The 23,175-nt window shown below is 47.2% G+C and overlaps 1 protein-coding gene across 2 annotated transcripts in view; it reads left to right on the top strand.

Annotated features, from left to right (window-relative positions):
* LOC146198717 (uncharacterized) overlaps positions 1 to 22,870 on the top strand; it is a 123,239-nt gene extending 100,369 nt beyond the window's left edge. The window contains exons 7-8 of one of the 2 annotated variants that reach the window (XR_014705012.1): positions 7,657 to 7,949; positions 22,431 to 22,870. Coding sequence is in view for 1 of the 2 variants with exons in the window: in XM_084594223.1 (XP_084450349.1) it covers positions 7,657 to 7,772 (116 nt within the window). In the remaining variant the exon portion in view is untranslated. Of the gene's footprint in view, positions 1 to 7,656; positions 21,545 to 22,430 lie in introns of those variants that run through there. The other variant, XM_084594223.1, reaches the window with a different exon arrangement.
* The last annotated feature ends 305 nt before the right edge of the window (positions 22,871 to 23,175 follow it).

Genomic DNA, 23,175 nt, shown 5'->3' with positions numbered 1-23,175 from the left:
AATATAGGTACCAGAAACTCGTTGTTACATCGAACGAACAGAAGCGCTAATATATTACTGAAGCATTTCAGTGTTGAAATCAGCAGGCTCGAAGCTTCACGGTAATGCACTCAGACCCTCTCTCCCTCTAAGTGCACCCGCGAATAGCAACATGGTAATGAACGAGAAAAAAGATTGAACGGCTGAGGCTAGTAAGGAATTCTCGCGGGTGCTGATGTTAGGAGCAGCGCTGGCGTTCTGTGGACGTTCTTTTAGCTCGTTATTTACACCACTGCACACGGTTCCAATGCGCGGGTCATCGTTATTTCTTCGTGGCGCCTCTGACAATGCTTCCCCCTTCACTGTACACGCGTCATCCATCTTCCCCCGTCTCAGTTGAGATAGTGCTTACTTGTTCAGCCTCTAGGTTGCGTGATGATAAATTGCGCCATCTGTTATGTACACCGTCGCGAATATCGAATGAACAGCCCCCGTGACGGAAGAGGGCCGCGGAAAGGAAAGCTTATCGCGAATGGCGCCTCGATGGCGCTATTATGACTTGCGAGATGCTTTGAGAGGTCGCTGCTTGGAGAACGTGCACAAGTCTAGAGAGTATAACAAGGATTTCAAGAGGCAGTTTACTATTGTTTGGAGCGAGGTTATGACGCCTTAGAATGTAGAGCTATAAAAGAAAATACTCCCAAATTGGTGACTCCTGCTTTGTATGGTAAATTTGAAAAAGCAGACAAATTTCCTCAAAGGTTTCTAATGTTTATTTGTTCATGCTCACAGACAATTCAGTTTCTCATGAGAGATTGTACCAGATTTATCTGGAGCATCTACGGCCACATGCAATTAGTTCTGAATTGTTGAGGATACTAGCTAGGCGATTGTTGTACCATAAAGTTCTCCGCCAGCTTCAAACAGAGCGCGGCTGGAAACGACGGGGATTGTGTTCCTCGATGACCGTCGGGTATGTTTGTCGACAGCTGTCGCCAAATTGCACAGTTCATTGGGGGCTCCAGTCAGCTCAATAAAGAGTTCGTTTCAGTGGCACCTCATTCTGTCGCCTGTTGTCCCCGGCCTTGTCCCCACCGCGTGGTATCTGGTAGAGGTCCTGGATGTGTACACAACCCTTCCAGCGAGAGCCGCAGCCGAAGACAAGACCGAAAACAGCACGTAGGCTGCCAGGACGTGTTCTATAAGCCCACCACCGCCTTCCACCGCTGTCATCCTGCAGCAACTTCGTCATCGCTGTACAGCGTGGATGCCTAGAAGTGGCGTTATGAAAACAGTGCAGAAAGGCTTTCTTAGTGGCAGCCTTTTCTGTGCTGTTCCTTGCGTGTGCATGAGGATTAGAACTTTGAAAAATACGCATGCATTGGGTCAACCTAGTTGAAGCATGGATTGCACCCCAAGTTCTTCCTTTTCCTTGGCAGCTCCAGTAAAACATGTTACGAAAACTACGTTTCGGCCATGACAGTGTAAGAACTAATCGGAAGCGAGGTCTTGAATCTATTTAAAGAGCTTAGATACTGCTGTAGTCAAGGGTACAACTGGCAAGTGAGACCGTGAACATGAATGCAGAGGAAACGAAACACCTTGTGCAGCGAGCGGTCCCGAGTGTCACGAAATAAAAGGAAGTCAGGTTCCTGATGCGAATCGTCTAATACTTTTTGATGGTCCCGTCCAAAACCCACCCGAAACCGTCGTGGACATCGAGCAAGAAGCCTCCTCCATGTAGAGGACCCTCGATGCTCACACTCTGCAGTATAGCCACCTAGTGCATGGTTAGGCAGTTTACCCGTATGCGGCTACCATTGCTGACGACTAGGAGGAAGCCGTCCATGAAGTAGTCCGGGAGGAGCTTCGTCGACGGTTGCCGTGCTCATAGCTTCAAGCAGCGTCTCTCATTGATTTCGTATAAGTGCGGCAGACGCTTAAGCACTCCGGCCCCGGTGGCCTCACCGCAAGAACAATCGCCCTCCTGAACTGTCATTGCAGTGAAGTCTAGCACATTGTGCCACACTGGCCACACAACCGTATGGGCCTTCGCGGTTTTTCCTATGGCGCATCGCTAACGCGACGCAGATAAGGACCAAGTTAGGTCGAAGGCTACCTGCGCCGCTTTTAGTAGTCGACCGGTGCGGTCTCTTGACATCACATAATTCACCGACCAATCAGTTCTCGTCCATGTCAACTGCCAACTACCACCTGCAAGAGACACACTCCTGATTTTTTGTTCACAATTACGCTGAAGCCGACTTTTTCGCTGAGCGGGATCGATCCTTAACGCTGTCGCGTTATAATTCGTTATAGTGAAATGAAAAACGCAGAAACTGTCTCGCATCTCAGTGCACACCTCAAATGCGCTGTATGCCCCGACAACGGACGGCTAGATCGGCACGCTCGGCTGGCGGAGCTTCAGCAACTCTACAGCGGAGGATAAAAATTTCACAGCAAAGCTAAAGGTTGCGAGAGCCAAACTGCAAGAGCAGAATGCAGAAGTGGGCCTGCTAGCAAATGTTTGCCGCATTATACCGCGTGATTGCCTATAATAGTGGGGAAAAAATGATGTCTTTCAAAAGAATTAAAGCTGATGTTTTAAAAATTTCTTCACATCTTCAAAACTTGGGGAACACATGCAGTGCCTTCGTCCCTGCCATTTTCCAAAAGTATGTTATTACGTTCACCTAACCTCGTCAGCGCTCTCTGTGGTCGCCCTGTGATTCCGATTGATTGTCTTAAATTTATCATCGTTCATTCTGTAAAAGCACTTCGCACTCGTTGTACGGAACATTGTTGCGTCACGGGACAGCTAAGCTTGTAAGTTGTGAAATGACAGCGAATGCTGATGAGGCGCTCGTAATAGCCGCAAAGGACGGGGGAAAATCAGCACAGGGTGTTGAGCAACAGCAGCCGCATGCCGCCGAGTGCGCAACACGTGGTGATGTGCTTGCTGTATTCCGATGGACGCGATATTGCAGAAACGACCTCATGCTGAATGTCACGTCAGGGCTCGTTCAAGGGGCACTGCGGGACAAATTGAAGCTGCTCTGTGTGGTCATATTGCCTCATTGTAATGACAATGACTCACTTGCGCTGAAAACGGAGCTTTCATTGGGTGGAAAAGGGCCCAAATTAAAATACAGATGCTGCCATCATTTGGTCGATTTCGCGAGTCACGTTAAGTGCGTCCACACAGTTTTGTATCTCGCATCCGAGAGGCTTGCCCACGGCACTATCTCAGTGTCCTTCTCGGTGTATACTCAAAGTGTTGAAACGAGTGTCGGGATAATATCAAATGCGTTTATCTGAGCAATGAGCCCTTAATTCTGTGCGGCAAGAACGTCAGGCTACCTACCTAATTTTTACTAACTACAATAAATTCGTAGATTTAATAAAAAAAAATTCGAAGCCCATCACTGCGGAGTCTTCTCTCTGGCTCCTTTCGCTCTCTCTATATTCACTGCTTTTCCACAACGCGGTTCAGGCGTCCATTAGCCATTGTGTCACGGCGGTTAGAGTGCTCGGCTTCCAAGCCGGGGTCCGAACTCGAACTCGGCCATGGCAGCGACGTTTTGATGGAGGTAAAACGCAGTGTGCCCATTTACTGGTCGATATCAGTGCGCGTTAAATATCAGGGCGTCGAATTCGATTCATTATTTTTTGCTACGGCACCTCTTTCTGTTTTGTTTCATTCCCGCCTTCCCTCCGCTCCCTCGCGGCGCGATTGAGGTGTCCTCCGAGAAGGAAGACTGGTGCTACGTTTCGCGTGATCAACTTGACTATACGTCCACTGGCGGACAAATACCTGTTCTACATTCCGATTGAATACCCGGTCCTGTGCTGCCATGTTATGCCCGCAAACTTCCTAACCTCATCAGCTCACCTAACCCTCTACCACCCCTACCTCGCTTATACCTTCTCTTGGAAGTTGGAATCCAGTCATTTACTGTTAACGACCATCGGTTATCCTGCCCTCGCATTATATAACCTGTTCGGGTTCATTTCTACTCGATATCGACTACGACGTCATTACCTCAAGTTCGTTTCCTGAACTTTTTCGTGCCCATTTCTACTATATGTCGACTACGACGTCATTACCTCGAGTTCGTTTCCTGACCTATAATTTTATTTCCTAATCTCATCGCTTAGCGTTACACCTGTCATTTTCCGTTCCATAGTTCTCTGTGTTCTCTTCAATTTAAGTTCAACACTTTTCGTCTGCCTCCACATTTCTTCCCTATACTTTTCGGTTTAGAGTTATTGGTAAACGGTCATTCATGACCTTAGAGTACCTGCTAAATGCGTTCCACCCTGTTCTTATTCTCCTAGTTATTTGAATTTCTTGGTTTGAATTAGAGGCTAAGCAGGTATAATCTCTTACCACTTTCAGCGCCTCAAGACTTACCGTAAACTGGCGTTCCTTTCCGAGACTGTTGAATATTACAGTAAGATGATATGTAGTGCGAGCCGGTTTATAATAATATTATTTTTACTGGCCCACACTGATTTTTGTACTTTGATGCATTAAATCATGGTGTGAAGCACTCATCGCAACCTGCTGACTCAAGCGGCTGTCCCCCTGCACTTAGCATTAGGTATTACCGCTACTTATGCTATCTATTTCGGCTCCCCGTTTTACGTGAAAAAAAACGCGATCAGGCCAGCCACCAAGGCCTGGGGGCGTCATAAACCCGATGTAACGCGAATCCATCTCCAACTATCTGGCACCCCACTCCAAGAATATGCGACAGCAGAAAGACCAGATTCGACGATTCACCAGTCGGGAACGGGGGCTTCCTGGCTTCATTAGGCTGAAAAACAGGTGATGTAAACCTTGCGTACAGGAGACAGATTGCTTCCTAAACGGGTGGCGCCCGCTCCCACGCCGCGTCATATAACGACGATTCTGTAACCGCGCCTCATTTACGTGCGCAATTCCAGCCCTTGGCTAGGGCTTAATGGGATTATCTGTACGCAATTAACGAGATGCTATGATGGCTATCGCTTGCCTGCCTCACATCACCTCGATCGTGGCACTTCGAGAGAATGCTCAGCTCAGCACATTAGATGAGCTGGTGCACCAGCGACATGAGGCTCGTACACTTAAGGCCATCCTTTTGCACTCACCGCGAGCACTCCGGGCTAATGCTGCATCGCACCACTGTCGCCGCCACTGCTAGTTCTTGGTCCCTTGAATTTTGTCCAACTTGGGACAACAAACCCACCAACATCTCATGCAGCATTGCTTCAAGTTACCGACCTGTCCCGCGGCTCCGATATGTAGATACAAGCATCCAGGCTTGAAAACCGACAATTGCAGTTTTCTGTCCCAAAAGTGGACACTTTAATCGACGATACCTCGATCCTTCTTATTTTCGTGCTGAACATGGTTGCTGCCCAAAGCGTGCCTAACTCTATAGCCGCCAGTCCCATGCTTCCTACAGCACATATAGTCACCCGCACCGACGCTCTTCAAACAAGGTGCCTCCTCTGACGCGTCAGTCGCAGCCCAGAAATATGCCAGAGCATACGCCGTCTGGTGGCTGACATCTCACAACCGCTTCGAATTAAGCGAGTCCCACGTAACCAGCTCATCTCACAAAAATATGAAGATTTCACAGTAGCGCAGCCTGTCTGTAGACCTAGATACCCTCATCGATGTCCCTGTTACCCAGCATGAATGATGCTATCATTCGTTTAACAAAAAAAAAAAAAAAAAAAAAAAAAAAAAAAAAAAAAAAAAAAAAAAAACCTCCGGTGCTGCACATGTACTCCTGCCCCTTCGTGGGCGATGGCCCTCCCTCGTTGTCTTACTCGTGCAGAGGAGGTTGCGCTTCGCATTATCCGGGTCGGGGTTGCCCTCACTCGCCTGCCGTCACTCGGAAGTGGTCTCAATTTTGACACATATCCACGCTCGTGGTGTCCAGTCTGCAACTCCCGAAATGCTGAGGCAGGTATTCAGCATCTGCTGTGTGTTTGCCCGGCGCCTACGTCAACGAGAGTTCGGCACCTGGCAGCAGCAGCGCGTCTGCCGTCTAACAACCCGTCTTCATATACTACTTGAGCAGAGACCACATCATGATTCCTCTTAGACTTCATTATAGATTGGCTAACCTGTTTTCGTTCATTTAACTCTCCCCCTTTTTTCGTCACAATTTCCTTTGGGCCTTTTAGATGTGGGTTCGGGTGCCGCTCGACGGTTCCTCGACCAAAACGATGCCCGTTCTACCTAGGAGGCGAATGTTGAGAAGTGAAGGCGTTTGGCGGCAGTAGAACGAAAAAGACTGGGTTTATTTAGATTTTTACAGATGTAAGAGCAAGATGGGAGCTACTCGGCCGCACTCGCTGCCGAGTTTTTATAATGTTTGCATTCTCTATATGTATTATATTCCGGGAAAGTGTCCGCGGTCCGCCGTGGCAGGGCTCCGCCTTTGAGGCGACATCGGAATGCACCTTCTTTTCTCGTCGGCGCTCGTCGTTCGCTCAGTGACTGCTGTGAGGTCCAAGGCGGCTGCCTCCAGGTGCGACACATCGTCACCGCTCATAACAGGCTTGTTAAGCAATAAACAACGTTATTCATATGCTTTTAGGCGCATATGTTGCCAGAATTTTTTCACCCTTGTTGTAGTAGTAGTAGCAGGAGCGGGTAAAGCATACCACGAGATCCGCTGAACCATTCTGAGAGTAGCTACTGTGGACTGAGTACGGTGTGAGGAAAGCGGTGGAATGCGTAACAGGGGTATGGTTACCGCAGAAACCGTCCTGAGGGTAGATGGAAAAAGAAATTAAGTCATAGCGTGAGCTTGGGAATGCCCAAACGTAGGGTGGATGCCACATAAAACATCTAAGAGGTGGTTGCCATGGAAAGGAGAGAGTATGACCACAATGTATAGGAATTAATATAAGCGGAGGTTGGTTACCGTGGACGGAGGAAGCTTATTGCGAGTTCTATAGAATGCGCCACTGAAGGTGGCTCTCTCGGTTGTCGTCCACCGGTAACCATGGAACGACGAAGGTATGACGAGAACCAGAGAGAGATTACCCCGGGAACTATACGAAGGGTATTTACCCAGGAATAAGGAGAAGGGTGAGTAGAAGGGTGAGCGGAGAAATGTATAGCACGGTTGTTGTTGTTGTTGGCGGCTAGAAAAATGGCACGGTCCGTCTGCGGTGGCTGCCGCGAAGCTCGCATTCCGGAGAGAGGCTCAGAGGTTATGGCGCAGCGCACCTGCATCGTCGGGCTGGAGAGCAGTCCTAGTCAAAAAATCGCAAATGTCTGGAAAAGTGAAAAACAACAACAACTATGACAAAAACAACAGTACTCTGTGCGTAGATATGCAAATTTCGGTATCAAGTTATTTGCCTCAATGAAACGTGTAATGAAAGTATCTGCATGTTGTCGCGTTACTCGTGAGTAACGCAATCTCGCGTTACTCAGTGGCACTCTTTCTGAGAGAGAGAGAGAGAGGGCGCGCGCGCGCGCGCGTGTGTGTGTGTGTGTGTGTGTGTGTGTGTGTGTGTGTGTGTGTGTGTGTGTGTGTGTGTGTGTGTGTGTGTGTGTGTGTGTTTTAATTCCACAAAATAAGTTTTCATTTGCCATTCCTCACATAAAATAAGAATCTTTTTTTTTTTTTTTTTTTTTTTTTTTTTTTTTTTTTTTTTTTTCAGAGAACACGGCGCTTAAAAAGGCAGCCGGACCGTGGTACTCTCGCATCCGTGCCGCGGTCACGCGGTGCTTGCGCACGGGCTGTCTGTGTGTCGTCCGCCGCCAGGCGCCCACCTGAGCGCCGACTGAGGCCGGAGCCTTCATCGCTCGCCACCTCTGCCGGCCTCCGTGTCTCTTTGCAGCCATGTCTTCTCTGCAGCGTCTTCGCATCCTGGCAAACCAGCGCGGTCGTTCATGCGGGGCCGCTCGCCTACGCTGTGGATAAGAAAGGAAGGCGGCAGAGAGAGAAAGAGCTGTACGTGTTGCCGCTGTTTTTGGACATCCCTCGTCGTCTCCAACGCAGCTGTCGTGTGTACTTCGTACCTCTTGCACTCGGTGGGAACGTCTGTAGCCGGAGGACTCAATTTCCGTTCAGTGTGTTTTAAAACCCGCGGGCACTCTCTCTCGGTGCCAATGTTCCGCGCGCGTGCCGCCCTATCGGTGTCAAAAAGACAAGGTGTTTTGTTTTACTCGTTTTTTGTTGTATCTTATCGTGTGACGTCGTGCGTGAGAAGCTAACGGAGATGCACAAAATTGTATGTTCATTGTACGTTCGTGCTGTTCGACCCCCCTCCCCTCCCGACACGTGTCCTGTCGTCTTCCTTCCCGCGAGCAATGCCGGACAGGGTATCTCACAGAATGCACGGTCATTCCATTCCTCCCATCAATACTGAGCCGCTGTAGCATCGGGCCAATGGAGGTCGTGGTATTGGCCGATCTATGTTGACGTTTGTCTTCTTATAGAAAGTATGACTGTATTCATTCACGCCTGGACTTGTAAGGTTTGTGTTCATTCTTGATGACGTCGTAATTGCAATGCGACATGTCTGCCACAGATTTCTCTCCGTGCGCTGTAGGTGCCAACACTGTCTCGACAGCCGAGCGTCGTAAAAGTGTGGACGGCCGCCATTTCAGAATCTCACTTTGAATTTTCGATTTACATGAAAATTGCCACAAAGTCCTTTCGAAGCCCGGAGTTAGTTCTAGTCGCTGCTTTTGCTGTGTGTTTCTGAAAATTAGTCGACCTCTGTGTTCTAGTATATATGGTGGTTTTCTAGCCGAGTATGAGAGCCTGGCCTCGATACCCGCGTCCGCAGTGCCCGCATTTCTCAGCCATGTCCCCTCTAACACTTGCGGATATCTATCTGTTATCTGCCTGCTAGCGCCATCTAATCTTCGGTCCCGCTGTGATTATGTTGAGCGCCACGCTTCATGGGCTGCGAAAGAAAAGAAAAGGAGACACATGCCAGCTAATTCCGTTTGTAAAATCGTGGTTTAGTGCTTAATGGTCCAAGGCAACCATGTGCAACATATTGAAAGCATTAGTTGGTTTGTATACAGGATCGAGTAGGATTTTCATGCCAGCGGTAAAACGCTGCGTATATGTCTTTTTCAATTGATCCCACGTTCAAATTAAAAGCAGCTTTCGCGGCTTTGCATAAACCTTCTGCACGTGGTGAAAAATAAAATAAGTAGTGAGGCGTGTGCAGTAATGCTGCGCATTGTGCAACTTTACCTGGGACACGCAAATTGAACAAAATCTGTAAAATAGTCTTACTTTACCGTTGCCGTACCGTACCGTAGCAATGTGATGTGGCAACAGCGGTGACAAATTCTTCTACTGACTTCTATGTACTTATGTGGGGCGAGGGAGAAGTGAGGTCGTTAACACAGTGTCCGAGAGGCGATGCTGCAAGCCGTAAGCTGCCTACTCCAGCCGCAATCGGGTTTCTTTCGAACCTCAGTGCAGGTCGGGAAAACTCATTATTTGCCTTTTTTTTTTTTTGTTAGCGTTTATGTTAGAAATGTAAAAGATCGTGACATCGACTGCTACACCGCCGTATACCACGATGTGAGCCCTTCCATTCGTAGTCCGAACGACAATCCTTGTCCGATTTGGGACAGGTCGTTATGTTACGCAGCAAAGAGTAAGAACCTGTCGGGTATACAGTCGTCGGGCGGTCGCGCTTTTCTGCGATCGTTCTCGCGGCGTTTTCGTTTAAGTAGCCTCGCTCGTAAGGGATTTCTCCTTTACGCCGACGGCATGCTACTCGCAGCTCTCACGCAAGTCGTTGTCATGGAAAACATCAACTAAAAGCACTGAGTGGAATAAACGGCTGTCATTGCGTCGAAATGTTTTGTCGCCTGACATTGATTGGTCACAAAATGTGTACTGTTACCAAATTGGATCGGGAATTCGTTGCAGTTGCCGTGGCGGCACTTTGCCTTTGCACTTCTCACGGAAAAAGAAGAAAACACCTCTCCCCTCCTCTCCCCCGCCTGAATTTATGGAATAACCGATGCATTGCGACGATAAGGCGACCGACTGTGTGCGAAAATAACCGCATGTCAAGCTCGGCGCACAAATTCCCTTCAGCCCCTTCATCCTGATTGTGGGTTATAGTCGGAACTGACTACGCATAGCGAGTCAAGGACTGCCAAAATATGACGATTCTATTCCTGTTCTTTTCTACTCATTTGGTTCTCTGCGCATTTGGCCATTGAACGATAAGGCAAGCAATCCTTATGGTATGTGGATACGGCCATTTAAGTTTTTTTATTATTTAGGATATTGCCATTTCTTAGTACCATGTATGATGCCCCAGACATGGGTCTGAGAGTTACATAGATAGCTGCGTATCTGCTCTAGCGCATCAGGTATATTTTCGCCATCCTCGGCGCACGTTGTTTTGCTTATTTGTCGTTTGCAGAACTTCAAAAACGCATCAGTTATGGAGATTAAGTGCTATTGCAGGTCAGCGAGCATTTACTGCGCTCCCAAGTTGCTTGCTTTCTCTAAATCGGCTTTCTGTTCGCAGCGGCCAAGTAAGTCCAAAGCTTACCGTGCTTTACCACGGAAGTATTTGTAATTTTGATCTGACTGAGCATCTAGTCTTGCGTGTATTTGACTAAATATGCGCCGCAAGACATTCTTGTATGTTTCTGAGGGCACAGAGGCCCCTAGTGGAGCGCATAGAGGAAACTCGCACATGAATAATCGCTGGATCTCCAGCTTCGATTTTCGTGCAAAAATTCACGGGAGCATCAGGAGGGGAGAAATGTATTGCGATCAAAGCTGACAAGATCGCTTGCTAGTGGTCTTACGAAGACATACAAGCCACCGTGAAGTGGCAGAGGAACGAGCAATGATCGAGCAATGATCGAACCAAGAAGAGTTGATTCAAAACCAGGCTCCAGTTTATACATACACAGATAAAGCGAGGAGCCTCTCAGCCGGCCCTTGTGCCGATACAGACATGATTAAGCGCCGATCGAAAACGCATCCCCTCGCAGGTGTATTGCCACGCCACTCTCCGAGGTGTACGCGCGCGGGAACCATTGATTTACTCGCATGCATGGAACACCAGCCCCCCGCTTCACCCCCCCCCCCCCCCCCCCCTTCACGCCTTCCTTCCTCAAAAGCATTACCGCGTCGTCGTGCTTGAAATCGGAGCGAATCGATATTCCGGAGGAGTATATATGCACGCGCTTCGCTTATCGGCTAGCGATTGCTGGGAATTCCGGTGGCAGCCGCGCCCGCACCATCTTGCGGCTGCACAAGATTAGTACGGGCCCCTCGGTGGCCCTTGTGAAGCGTGACAATCAGCGATATTCCCGAGAGAGAAACGGGATGGAGGTCCACTTTCGGTGGCCGTTTATTCACTCGTCCGCGCACGAAACTCTCTACCAGTGCGGGTTATGGCAACGCACATTCCTGGACGCGAGCTGGAATAAATAATCGAATTTCTCCGTAAGCCTCACGTTTCCAAGACCGCTCTGCTAAGTGGTCCTAAATCTGGGGGTCTACAATCTGTCTTGCCGCTGCCTGTTGGACGAATAATTTAACGAGCGCGCCAGTGTAAATACGCGTGGGCATGCGGGAGCCCGCAAAACTCCCAGAAGCGAGGGCGGTGGGCGTATTTGCGTGCATGGTTCCACTGAAAGAGTAGTTAACTATCCACTGCGTAGTTTGCAGGGGACGTCAATTGCGCCACTGTTGTCTCTGTCTAGCAAGTTCCTTCTTTCTGCTGTTTTGTAAAAATAGCTGCAGGATCGAGCTATATCGAATACTTCCACCTTGCCTCTTTTAGACGCGGTTTTTAAGTCGGCGTGACATCGTATTTTAAGTTATACGAGTAGCGCTTCTCTTCATGAGCGATTGCGCATGAGGAGGACAAGGAAAAAAAGAAGAGCATTGGGTGCAAGCATGCAAGAGGTTTGGAAGCTCTGGGTCACTGTTATCGGACTAGCGTCTCTGCAGCTAGGAACGAGCCTTGCCATTCGCCTTGCTTTTTCTGATTTTTTTTTCTCGTTTGTTTTCAATCTGTGTCTATTTACGCAAATTTAAAACAAATGCCTCACTGTATGCGTGTGCCATGCTAGTTCGGTTGAAGAGACATTTATTGAAACGAATGAAATTTTGTGAAGAGTTTTGCTGAGCCTTTTCGCAATTCTGCTCGGTACTTTGACGATCGTCCTTTATGAATGCACCTAAATTTCCCAGCTAACTGCATCAATAGTGTGTGCTTGCACCTACAAGCGATGATGATGATTATGATGATGATAAGCTTTTTATTTACTCCCAAAGAAGGAGAACCAGCCGAAAGACTGGCTGCACTGATTAGAGAAGGTCAGCAGGGATTCCTTGGGACTCTGCGGCCTCCAATGCGCGCAAAATGAGCTGGCGCTGTAGGGCGAGCTCGGTGGTACGCAGGAGAGACTCCCTCGCATCAACTGTAGCTGTGACCCCCTCGCTGACAGCACAAGCTGAACATACAAAGGACTGGACGTTCGCCTGCCGCTGCTCGGAGATACAGCAGTGAACTGTCTGTATACTTCACTGTCTTTTGTGGCTGTCCTGCTCAGACATAGGGTACAGGGTTTTCCACGTTTATGTCACCCTATGAGGTCATTTAGTGCTTGGCTAATTGTGCAATTAGCGAGAAAAAAGTCGATGCACATGGGTGCTCCCTTGGCGGAGATTTTGTACTAGCGATAGCTATTGTTCATCTGCTCCCATTCATAATCCGATATCACTCATGCTGTAGCAGCAGCGCATCAGTATCGCGTGCATTGTCATTACTTGTTTCCATTGTTGTGCAAGGCATTACTTGTTTGCATCAAACTGATCACGTGACCTCCCGCAGGCGCGCTACTAACATCGCGAGGGTATGTGACTGCTTTGCAGTAGCGTTTGTTGCTCTTGTAGCGTTACACAACATTGGCGCCGCATTATATAAAGCGGAGAAGAGATTGTCATTCCGTTTTCAAAGGCTCGGTTTTTTTTTTTTGTTATTTGTTTAGGGAATTAGTCGCTGGATTGCCATAACGACAGTCCCGATCACCTCGTTATGACGTCACATTTATGTCTGAAAAGTATCGGTGGGTTCTGTGAGATCCCAGCTCTTAACGCATCCATTTGCAACGCGCAAGTTTTAATACGCTATACGAGAAGTTCCAACACGTCGTCGTAATTGTAGCGCTTTACTATAACGAATGATTTTGAAATGCTTGCAAGCTTGTATATTAAAATCCACGAGAAATACCTCGGTGTGGTCTGTGCAGGTCGGTTGTACGGCAAGGGTGAACGTTATGTGCGTTATAGAGCTTAATGAACAGATGAATATTTACTGAATTTCAATAGTCCACCTTTTTTATTTTGAATCCTTTTTTTTTTTTGTTATGACTTCTTTCTATATATTTTCTTAATCAGCAATGACTCGAAATATCGAGCGTCAAAAGTATGCATCTGAAAGCTGGTTGAGTTGACTTGCGCGCATTGTAGATTTATAAAATTCGTCATTTGCTCGTGGTATTGTCGCCACGGTCATGTTACCTTCTACTATATCATCAAATACACTGACGGCGTTTGTATTTGAGGCATAAATATTCAAGCGTGACCGTTGTGTAGATGTGCTGTGCGGGAAAACCAGCTCAACGGGCTTTCAGATGTTGATTTTTGACGCTCGTTATTTCACGCCACATTATCGACTAAGATACTTTTAAAAGGGGGATTTACTTTTAATTCTCACGGTCTTCAATTTAGGGGTGCAACACTGTCGATTAAAATAAAAAGCTGTTTAGCTAACTGTAGTCAAATAATAATCTAATCATTAGGTTCTATAACTCGCATAACGTCCGCTTTGCTGTACAACTCACTCTATAAGCAGTAAAAAAAAACAAAACTCCCTCGATATATGCACATTTTGTATTCAGCACTGCACTAAATGTTCACAGCCAACACTGAGCTAAGTGGTCCATAATGAGCCTCACCTAAGCGTCTACCTACACTTCTTCCGTGGCACACTCTAAGTGTATCTCCTGTCATGTTTGGACTTCACTCACAGATAGGTGTTGTTCAAGTGTTCAGACTTTGATGCATATGGCCTACCAAACCATCGTAGAAATTTAAACGAGGCGCCATCTGGTGGAACACGGCGGTATCGTGAGAAGGCATGCTCACAGTAGCGTATTTCTCTCAAATGACCGTTTCAGTTAGGGGCACGTGTGTTCTTTCTTTTGCTCTAACTGCCGAAAATAATTCAAGTACAGGTTAAGACCGCAAGTTAATGCTTGTGGCATTCGTTCGACACACGAACAGGTGAATTTAGGCGCTGGCCGACCTTCTGCCCGATCATGGGGCTTGTGTGGGTGAAGGGCCCTCGGAGATCCCCGTGTCCACGAACGGATAGGCCGCGGATCGCTCCTTGCGTGGCGCAGTTAAGCGAACCGCTATCCTTCGAAAGTCTCCCTCAACCCTGCACTTGTTAATGTCGAATTTTCTCGCAGTACTGTCAGAGACGTGTCAGTTGGACACGTAATGCGCAGATGGACGTCGCAGCGTGTGAACGCGGTATCTTCAGTGGGGTCGTTGTCCGCATTGTGGTTCGCGCAACTCGATCCACGTGGTGCCTGCCTGCGCCTTCGCACTTGTCTCCGTCATCCTCTGTATGCATGTATCTTGCGCCAGCGCGCACACCTCAAGCCTCTCTGTGACGGCACATGTGTAACTTGCAATTTGTCATTGCCAGCAGCTCCTCGTGCACATTTGGCGCTTCTGGTCGATAGCTTCCACCTTAGTGCATGGTGTTCAAGCTGTACAGAGATGTTATGGGATCACTTGCGTCAGCCGTGTCATGCATCCTGGCGTCTTGTGCCTAACTCTTGCTTTTGCGACGCGTCACGAAATGGCGTTAAAGGAACAAGGCCGTATATATTCAGCGATGACGGCGTACACACGGTGTGTCCATCTATTACGATTGTTGCTAGCGGCCACGTTGTATGACTTCTGTAGTATATACACGAAAAATGTTGCCTAACTCCATCGTAGCACGAAGAGTGGCTTCATTGTGTCAGCTATTAGCAACGGGGCCGCGGCACGGGCTGACTATTTCGTTGGGTCGAAACGCGGACGATTGAGGCACTAAGCGAAGTCAGCATATGCAATGCAGTAGCTCCGGCGAGCACATCGCCGAGTATAAAACGCTGCTACTGGCTATTTTTCTACTTGACGATTGACGGATGTTTTGACCGGTGCGGGGAGCTGAACGGAGCAACTGCTGATCGTAAATTATACACTGTCTTAGCTTTCAGTCTTGATTACGTGACCGGCCCGCGGGTAGAGTGGGTCTCGTGACACACTGAGGGGTTCCAACGTTCATCCGCCTTTCTTGTGGCGTGTTTGAGGAGGAGCAGAAAATACTTTTTTTCTTGAAGGCAGAAACCGCTCACGAAGCGCTCTCTCGCCGTTCACGGTGCTTCTGGCGATCTGCTTGGTGCGCTCCCAAGGCATTCATCGATATTGATTTGGATATTGATTTTAAGAACTGCTGGCATGGCGTAATTCGCCATGTAGCTTTTGCGTAAATTTGCAAGCCTGACTAACTTTCGCTCCCAGTTAGATTTGTGATCTACGTCGAACCTCGGCCATTTGAGTAAATACACGCAATATTTTTCGCTTGTTTTATTCTTTGTAGTAATCCATAAGGCATTATGCTATGCATAGATCGCACGTAACATTTCGCAAAATATAGTTAGTAATTTATAAATGAATGTTTTATCTTGTGCTATTCCGGTTTCAGCAGTCCAACGATTGGTGTCACATCCAAGTTCAGCATAGGTCACGTGACTCATGAGAGAGTTCGTTTGAATGAGTTTCGTCATTTAATCCATTGCAACGACGAACCCTATCAATTTAGAAAGCTAAGAGAATAACGAACTTAAGAACAGCTGCTTTTCTCATGACCCACCGGACCTATAGTGAGCTTAGAGGTCTCAAATATCACTCAGCTGTTGAAACCGAGGCCAAAATGAGGACAGAAAAAAGTGGGGAATGGTTTACTGGTCGTATAGCGAATGTCATGCGGTGCGCCATATGTACTAATGTCTTCTTCGCCATTATGGAAAAGAAATCGTGCAACCAAGAATTTCGTCCTTATATACTTCATTATACTAGCCCTATAACGGGTGTCGAGCTCTTGAGAGAGACGCTATAGGTGGAAAAGGTGGGAAAATTCATGCTCTTCTTCTCACCAGCGGCCTGGGACACTTCAAGCCTGCAGTATTTGATCTTGTCACAGACATACGTACGCATGCCGCTGATCGATGGCGCTCGCTCTGGCAACATAAAATTATTTCATTTCACAGTTCAGACACGTGTCGCTCTCTACCGCTTCGTTATCGTAGACAAAGCAAGTTTCTTTCGGATGCCACTGGTTACATATATACATTTTTTAAGATGCTCCGTCGTTTGGCTCCTTTGAAGCTTTAACTGAAAAATGACCAACTGCAGAAATGTGTATCATGCGCTTCGCACTCACAATGCAAATTTAAATGTTTCGAGGTGCTTCGCGAGTTCACGTTCTCCGCTATTTTACGCGTCGCTTTACGGTGCAAGCCCCAGCTGCGGCGCGGCGTTGTGTACGAGACGAGAGGTCAGACGCGAGATCGCCATTCGATTTAATGGTGAGGCAAAAGCGGCAAGGTTTCTCCATTTGCGAGCCCATTTAGACAACACTAGCAGTGGGGGCGATCCAGTCCGTCGCACGCTCGCCACGCACATGTGTGTGTGCGTGCGTGTGTGTCGATGCAATCAATCTCGCTTTCCATCACGTCAGCAGGATTGCGATTAATAACGGGCCGAGCGAGCGACGCCAATCTCAACGGCCTCCCTTTCCGTGTTCTCTCTCTCATCTCTTATCATGTGTTTGGGGTTGACGGCGAAAAGATGACAAAACGTGCCGCCAACGTATTTTTGCTCTTCGGACGAGATATGTCGATTAATTACTGGCTTATTTCGACAGTGATGATCCACCGAACAGTCAACGAAAGAAAAGAAAAAAAAAAGAAAGGAACCTAAGGTTGGGGCAATGTTCCCGCATCCTCTGGGCGCGCTTCTAATGCAGACTGAAAAGAAAGAATTACCTTCGTTATTACGTCCGAAGATATGAAGACTGCTCGAAAAACGTTGAGCACGGACTGACCGAGCACTCGTAGGCGCATGTGCCCTTTGCGATGCGTTGTGCAACGCTGTTTAGCTACCGTGAAGCAGGTTAGTCAACACGTGTGCTTCGCTGAGGTCGCTGCGAGCACCGAACTGCCTGTCGAAGGTATTTCTCCCCATTTCGTCGGAGTCTGGCGGAGCGATTATCGGCGTTCTTCGCGTGCCTGGACTGAGTTTGAGGCGGTGCAATTCGCGTCGCTCGGCGGAATGCCTTATCAGCTTCGCCATAGCTCGTCGGGAAAGAAAGGAGGCGGGTGGGAAGAGTGGGGAGGCGAAGATGTGGAAATGGTCTAGGTGAGTTTTGCCGCGTGGACCCTTTTCGCTGCCGTCTTAACGAGATTCGGGGGGTCGAAGCACTGCCCTACTTTGTAATCGCGATAGGCTGCCGTTTTTGTTTGGACGCGGTGAATTAGTTTTAACTTTTTTGTTCCTGTTTTTGTTCAACTCTTCCACTTATTCACTTCAACGCGAAAATGTGATACCCGCGAACAGTATTCCCCGCGAGATAGGCGCGGAATTCCTAGTTTCTAAACTGATTTATTCCTGTTAAATCGATCAAGCTAAAGCTTTTTGCATTCTTGTTATTATGAACTTTGTGTTTTTAACGTGATATTCTCTCCGTTGTTTTGTCCTAATCGGCGCATTCAATTTTTTGATGCTGTCTTTTTTCTTCTCTTTCTTCTCGCTGTTTGGTAACAGAGTTTATTGTTTGTTTGTTTCTTTTTCCATAATGAGAAATGTTTCTTGCGAAAAACTACCGCGTCAAAGGTAATGGTTGCAAGACCGCGGAACTGAGAATGCGCGTGAACACTTTTTCATCCCTTTTTCAGTTATTGGGGCTCGTTAACCAAACCAGTCGAGTGTCGTATGTGCTTCGGCAGGCATGTAAGGGACATCTTGCAGGGAGCCCGTAATCCCAACGTAATGCCATCTAGCTTTTTCTGTAATTTTCTCGGTCAATTGATGTTTCAGTACATGGAAACGTAATTAACTTACTGCTATCGAGAAACCTTTCTCTCTCAATTTTTCTTATTTATATATTTATTTTATTTTATTTTATTTTATTTTTACTCAGCGTCTTCGAGAACAACAAAGAGTATTGCAAGTCCCGCGGCGAAGGACGGTTTAGTCTTTCCATGTTACCGGAACTAAGGCTTAAATTCTCCTCTCTTGGATATTTGGATCTTGAGCATTTAGGACTCGTCCACCGCCCGCCTTTGTATCTGGGGCCCCCAGCAACAGCGTACGTACCCTTACTTCGTTCGCAAATTGAACTGGAAGTCTGCTACCGCTATAGGCCTGGTGTCCCAAGCAAAGGGAGAAAAACCCGCTTTTAAACCAAATTTTGTGATCAGCACTTGTCGAGTTTAATTCACATATCTCGTGAGGATGCTGGTGTCCTTGTTCTGTACGTTTATTATTTGTTGTTGTTTTGTTATGACTGCTTCATTTTAAGCTCGGCAAACCGAACAATGCTCACACATAGTGCGCGAAGTCGAACTTACGGTGTCGTTTATGCAGATTTCGGATAAGTTTATTGTTGTTGTCGATGCCATTTAATCGCGAAATAAGTTGAGGTAAGAGGAGTTCACTATAGTGGCCACTCTCGGCGTGTCTTTTTAGGCACGTTTAATGGGAAAAGCCATCTAATTAAGCTTTTTGAATCTTAATGGTTCAAGATGTAGTATCTTACAGACCCCGTGGATACACTTACAGAGTTAGTTTTCTATTCCGTCATGCGGTTGGATTTCCTGAAATGCCTGTAGGAGGAACATTACTCTCCGGTGAATAAGGGTAAGAACCATTTCTGGGTGGTTTATTTTATAAATGCCTTCGCAGCTCTCGTGCCGTGTTGCCTTCTGCTCACAGCGTCATTTTTGAAGCGAGTTACGCCCTCAGCAGTCACTAATTCATTAGATGCAGTTTGCAGCATGAGTTTAATTAGTCAACTTTTCTTCGAGGTTGTATAGCGCTACCTTAGTTCCTACGACGAGGAGTTATTTATGAGCTTCTGCCTATTCATCAGTCTGTAAATTAGCCTTTTAGCTTCTGTAAATGGAGCTGTGATGATTAACTGCTGTTGAAAAGTGGCCCCGTGTGGCGCTGACAGATTTATTTATAATCTTCCCTTTTTTTTTTTTTTTTTTCACGCCTTAGGCACTAGTCATTTTTAACCGTTTTGGCAGCCGTACTATTTGTTAAACCGCCGACGGAGCAATAACGGGGGCTAGTCGAGGTAGTTCATTGTGCAAAAACTGCCGCCGCCTTCTCAGCGCCTCTTTAGACGAAACATGATTCTTGTCAGAAGAGCAAGTACTTGGGTAAGGTGGTATATAGTAATGATGGGTTTGGAAACTATCTTCGCGCAAGGAAAGCACGCACGTACACAGCGATACTATTCGGCATGTTGTGTCGTTTGCTTGCGCGCAACTAGTACTTTCTAAATCCTCAGAGAAGAAATGATGCTGCACAAGTTAAAAACATATTAACGTTTTTTCTGCTGAAGAGTGTAGATACACACGTGCCAGGTCTTGCCGATAATTCTTAATATTGCTCGATTGTCAACGTGCATATGCCTTGGAATACTCACGCTAACGCTCTTGTATAGGAGAGCATTCGAATACATTTCGAACAACATTGCTATATCTAAATATCGGCTAGCTTACGTAAAGAAGACCGCAAGTCATATTCTAGCAATGCCATTTTATAACGGGCCACTTTTGCGGATTGCGAGCTATTCAGATATTCCGTCACATGGCAGAAATAAACTAGTAGTGGTGGCACAAGCAAGAGTCGGCAGACAGAATACTGAGCGCAGACTGCTCTCTATTGTTTCTCACTTCTCCCGTCTCTACGAGTTCTGCCATGCTTACTATTCACGAACTAGCCCAGCTACAGGCTGTTAGCTCCGTAACAGCAACTGATCAGTGAGTAAAGGTCCTGTCGTTATCTTCGGTGCAAAATTATCCTCGTCAAAATATATTGATAACTGCATTTGCAGTTTGATCCTCTCTGTCCAGCGAGCGCATAAATCAAACGCGTGACGAAGCTCGTTAGCGCTGCCCCTTCGATCTTCAGCGGCTTGTGCACGTTCCGATTTGTGAAAAAGAGCAGCTATGCGGCCCCTGTGCCATTACGGAAGCGGTTTCACAAAGCGGAGGGCACTCCCTCGGGATACTCCGCTCTTTCCCGTCGCAAAGGCACATCCGCCGCCGCCGCCGCCGAGGCCGACAGCGCTTGAATTATTGGAGTATACGGAGGCACGTATTGGGATCCGTTTATTTTAGATTTGTTCGTCTTTACGCACCTCTATTGCATACTTACTGATATATATTCACCGAAGAAAGCTCGGAGACCCTTTGGGAAAACTGGTTTTGTAGCAGCGGGCCCTCGTGAAGAGGTGGTCCGTCTTCGTCAAAGTAGCAGTGCGCGGACGGAGGAAGGTACTCTCCCCGCGAAAGAGAAAACGCTGAACGCAGAAGAGGATAAAAACGAACAAAGGGTTGTGGCAACTGCAGTGCCGAAATGGCTTCTCCAGGGAGAATATTTCTCGGAGTTCACCCGTTAGCGTTCCAGCTAGGGGGCCAGCGAGGTGTATGCTATCGCAAGATGGAGCGCCGGTTGATGGTGAAAAGCGTCTGGAGAGAAAAAAGGAGCGGCGAATGCCATAATGGTGCCTACGCTTTTTTTCTTTCTTTCTTTTCGGACCCGCTTTTGTGGGAACGCATCGATCGTTGTGGGGGCGACTCGCGCTCTATATGGGAGTCAGATTAGGAACGACACAACGATCGCCTGTAAAATTGTTTTCGTTGTTTTTTTTTTAATTTTTTTTCTATATTTTAAAGACTTCGATATCTGCAAGATAGGCATTTTTTGTTCATAATCTAATGCGCGAAATGTTATACTTCGTCTAAAAGAAGAAAAAAAAGGTTCAAAGATCTGAGGTCGTTGCATTCGTTGTTCTTACAAAGAGTTTAGGCGCGCATGTCGTCGAGTGACCCCGCACGTCGTACTGTTCTGTTTCATCGGTGCTTGTGCAAGCTTGGGGCCAGACAACCGTCTCCGCTTCATATTCCCGAGGGAGGTGCGTCTTCATTGCAACCTGTCTTCTTGAAGCGCAGTGTTCGGGTTATTCGCTGCTCCCCAGCAGCATATTCGGGGTATGCCAAGGGTAATGGTACTTCCTCGCATAGTTTTAAGTTTTAACAATGGTGTACTCGTACATATAAAAAGTTATGAGCGATTCTGGCGTGAAAGTTGAGGGAAGCGGTGTGTGGAGTTATCGCAGTCCTATCGCTGCAGAAACGCCCGCCCTCTTTCCTTCCCGTTTTTCTTTTTTTTTTTTTTTTTTCTGCCGCAACACTTGCGCTACATATGAGCTATATACTCCGCTTCGCGAGCTCTTTGCAGCTCTACGTAAGATCAGGTTGACTTGGGCCAATCAGGATGGCATACACTGAATGACAGTGTTCCTCCTTGCCTACCGATACCACGGTGTAAGAATGCAGTTCGAACACAAAGATGGGAAACGGAGTACAGACCAGCTGCCCTACTTTGTACACAGTATGATATTCGGTTGCGATCGCTATATATATATATATATATATATATATATATATATATATATATATATATATATATATATATATATATATATATATGGGCGAAACGCGGCTGTTGAGAACGGCGCTTAGCCTACACTATGCACGCTTGTGACGTACAGTGTTCGGCGTATTTCACGCGTGGGCGCTATACGAGATATGTCAGGGATGCCTACATCTCACGTCACGAAAAAGCTCGGTACTCGATGACAGCTGTCGCGTTCAGAGCAAGCGCCTTTCTCCGCTCATTCAGCCAGCTGCGTGCTTTGAAGCCGCCGTGCCGAGATATCGTCATGCAGTGCTACAATGCGCTATATGCAAGCACTGAAGTGAAAGGTGTTCTATTCAGTCGAGATTTTTGTACTCATAAGAGAAGCGAAAGTAGTTCTGAATGCGAACAGGCGTGAGAATCGCCTGCGTAGGGCTCTTGTAATACAAACGCTGCAAAGGCTGGCATGTGCAAGGAAGCGAACATTTTTACTAGCTGATATTTTTGTAGCGCGAACGCTTGTCATTTTTCTTCCCTGCTGACACATTGTTCACACAAGAGCAGATAACGTGCGAGTATTACAAGTGGATACGTAACGCTGACAGCCTACGCTGGTGATTTTACTTTTTTTTTTCTCTTTTTCAGGCGCAAAGATGTTCTGTGTGTATGTATGTACGCAGATCCACCGGCAGTGTGTATGAGAACTGTGAATAACGGCGGAAAAGAAGCCTCTTCCGCCGACTGCTATATATGCGCATCGTGAGAACCGTTCAGCTCATCACTTTTCTCTGCCAAATAAAAGGCAAGATTGGCTTTCTCTGGCTTCAGCACCTACTCATATTGGTATATAGTGAAGCGGCTTCATTTTTTCGGCCGTTCAGTCTTCTCGTGCACGCAGCCTTTCGACATTGCCGTGTTTGCTCAAGCTGGTGGGAATTTCAAACTCTGTAACCGTTGCCGTAGCGTTGAAGCGGTCGATACAAGCAGTACCCGGAAAGTCGTCTCATCAGTATTGTTTAACTTCCGCTTTAGGTGCGACATGACTTGTCTTACCTCTAGCTCACTATTCTTTTTTTTTTTTTTTTTTTTTGTGCACAAAAACAATTCTGGCATTTGCGTAGCGTCGAGCCCTGCACTCTACCGATGTTCTCACATTAGCGTGAGGGCATTTCAAAAAGATGTGCTGGCGCAGGTGACTGGGGGCGCACAATGTGAGCACAGTATCTGACAGCGTAGGAGAGCCTCGTAGTTTAGGTATTCCCGATACTCTTTTGTGTGCTGCCTGAATATTGTGTTGTTTATCGCGAGCGCCTCTGTGTTTCGGTATATAGAGCTATGTAAACTCTGTTATTGCTGTTGTTATCGTTGGCATAGTTTATCGTTGTGTGTA

This window comes from Amblyomma maculatum, chromosome 2 (genome assembly GCF_055883805.1).
Source record: "Amblyomma maculatum isolate TAMU_Amacu chromosome 2, ASM5588380v1, whole genome shotgun sequence".
Lineage (NCBI taxonomy): Eukaryota > Metazoa > Arthropoda > Arachnida > Ixodida > Ixodidae > Amblyomma > Amblyomma maculatum.
This window is presented reverse-complemented; position numbering and strand designations above follow the sequence as displayed.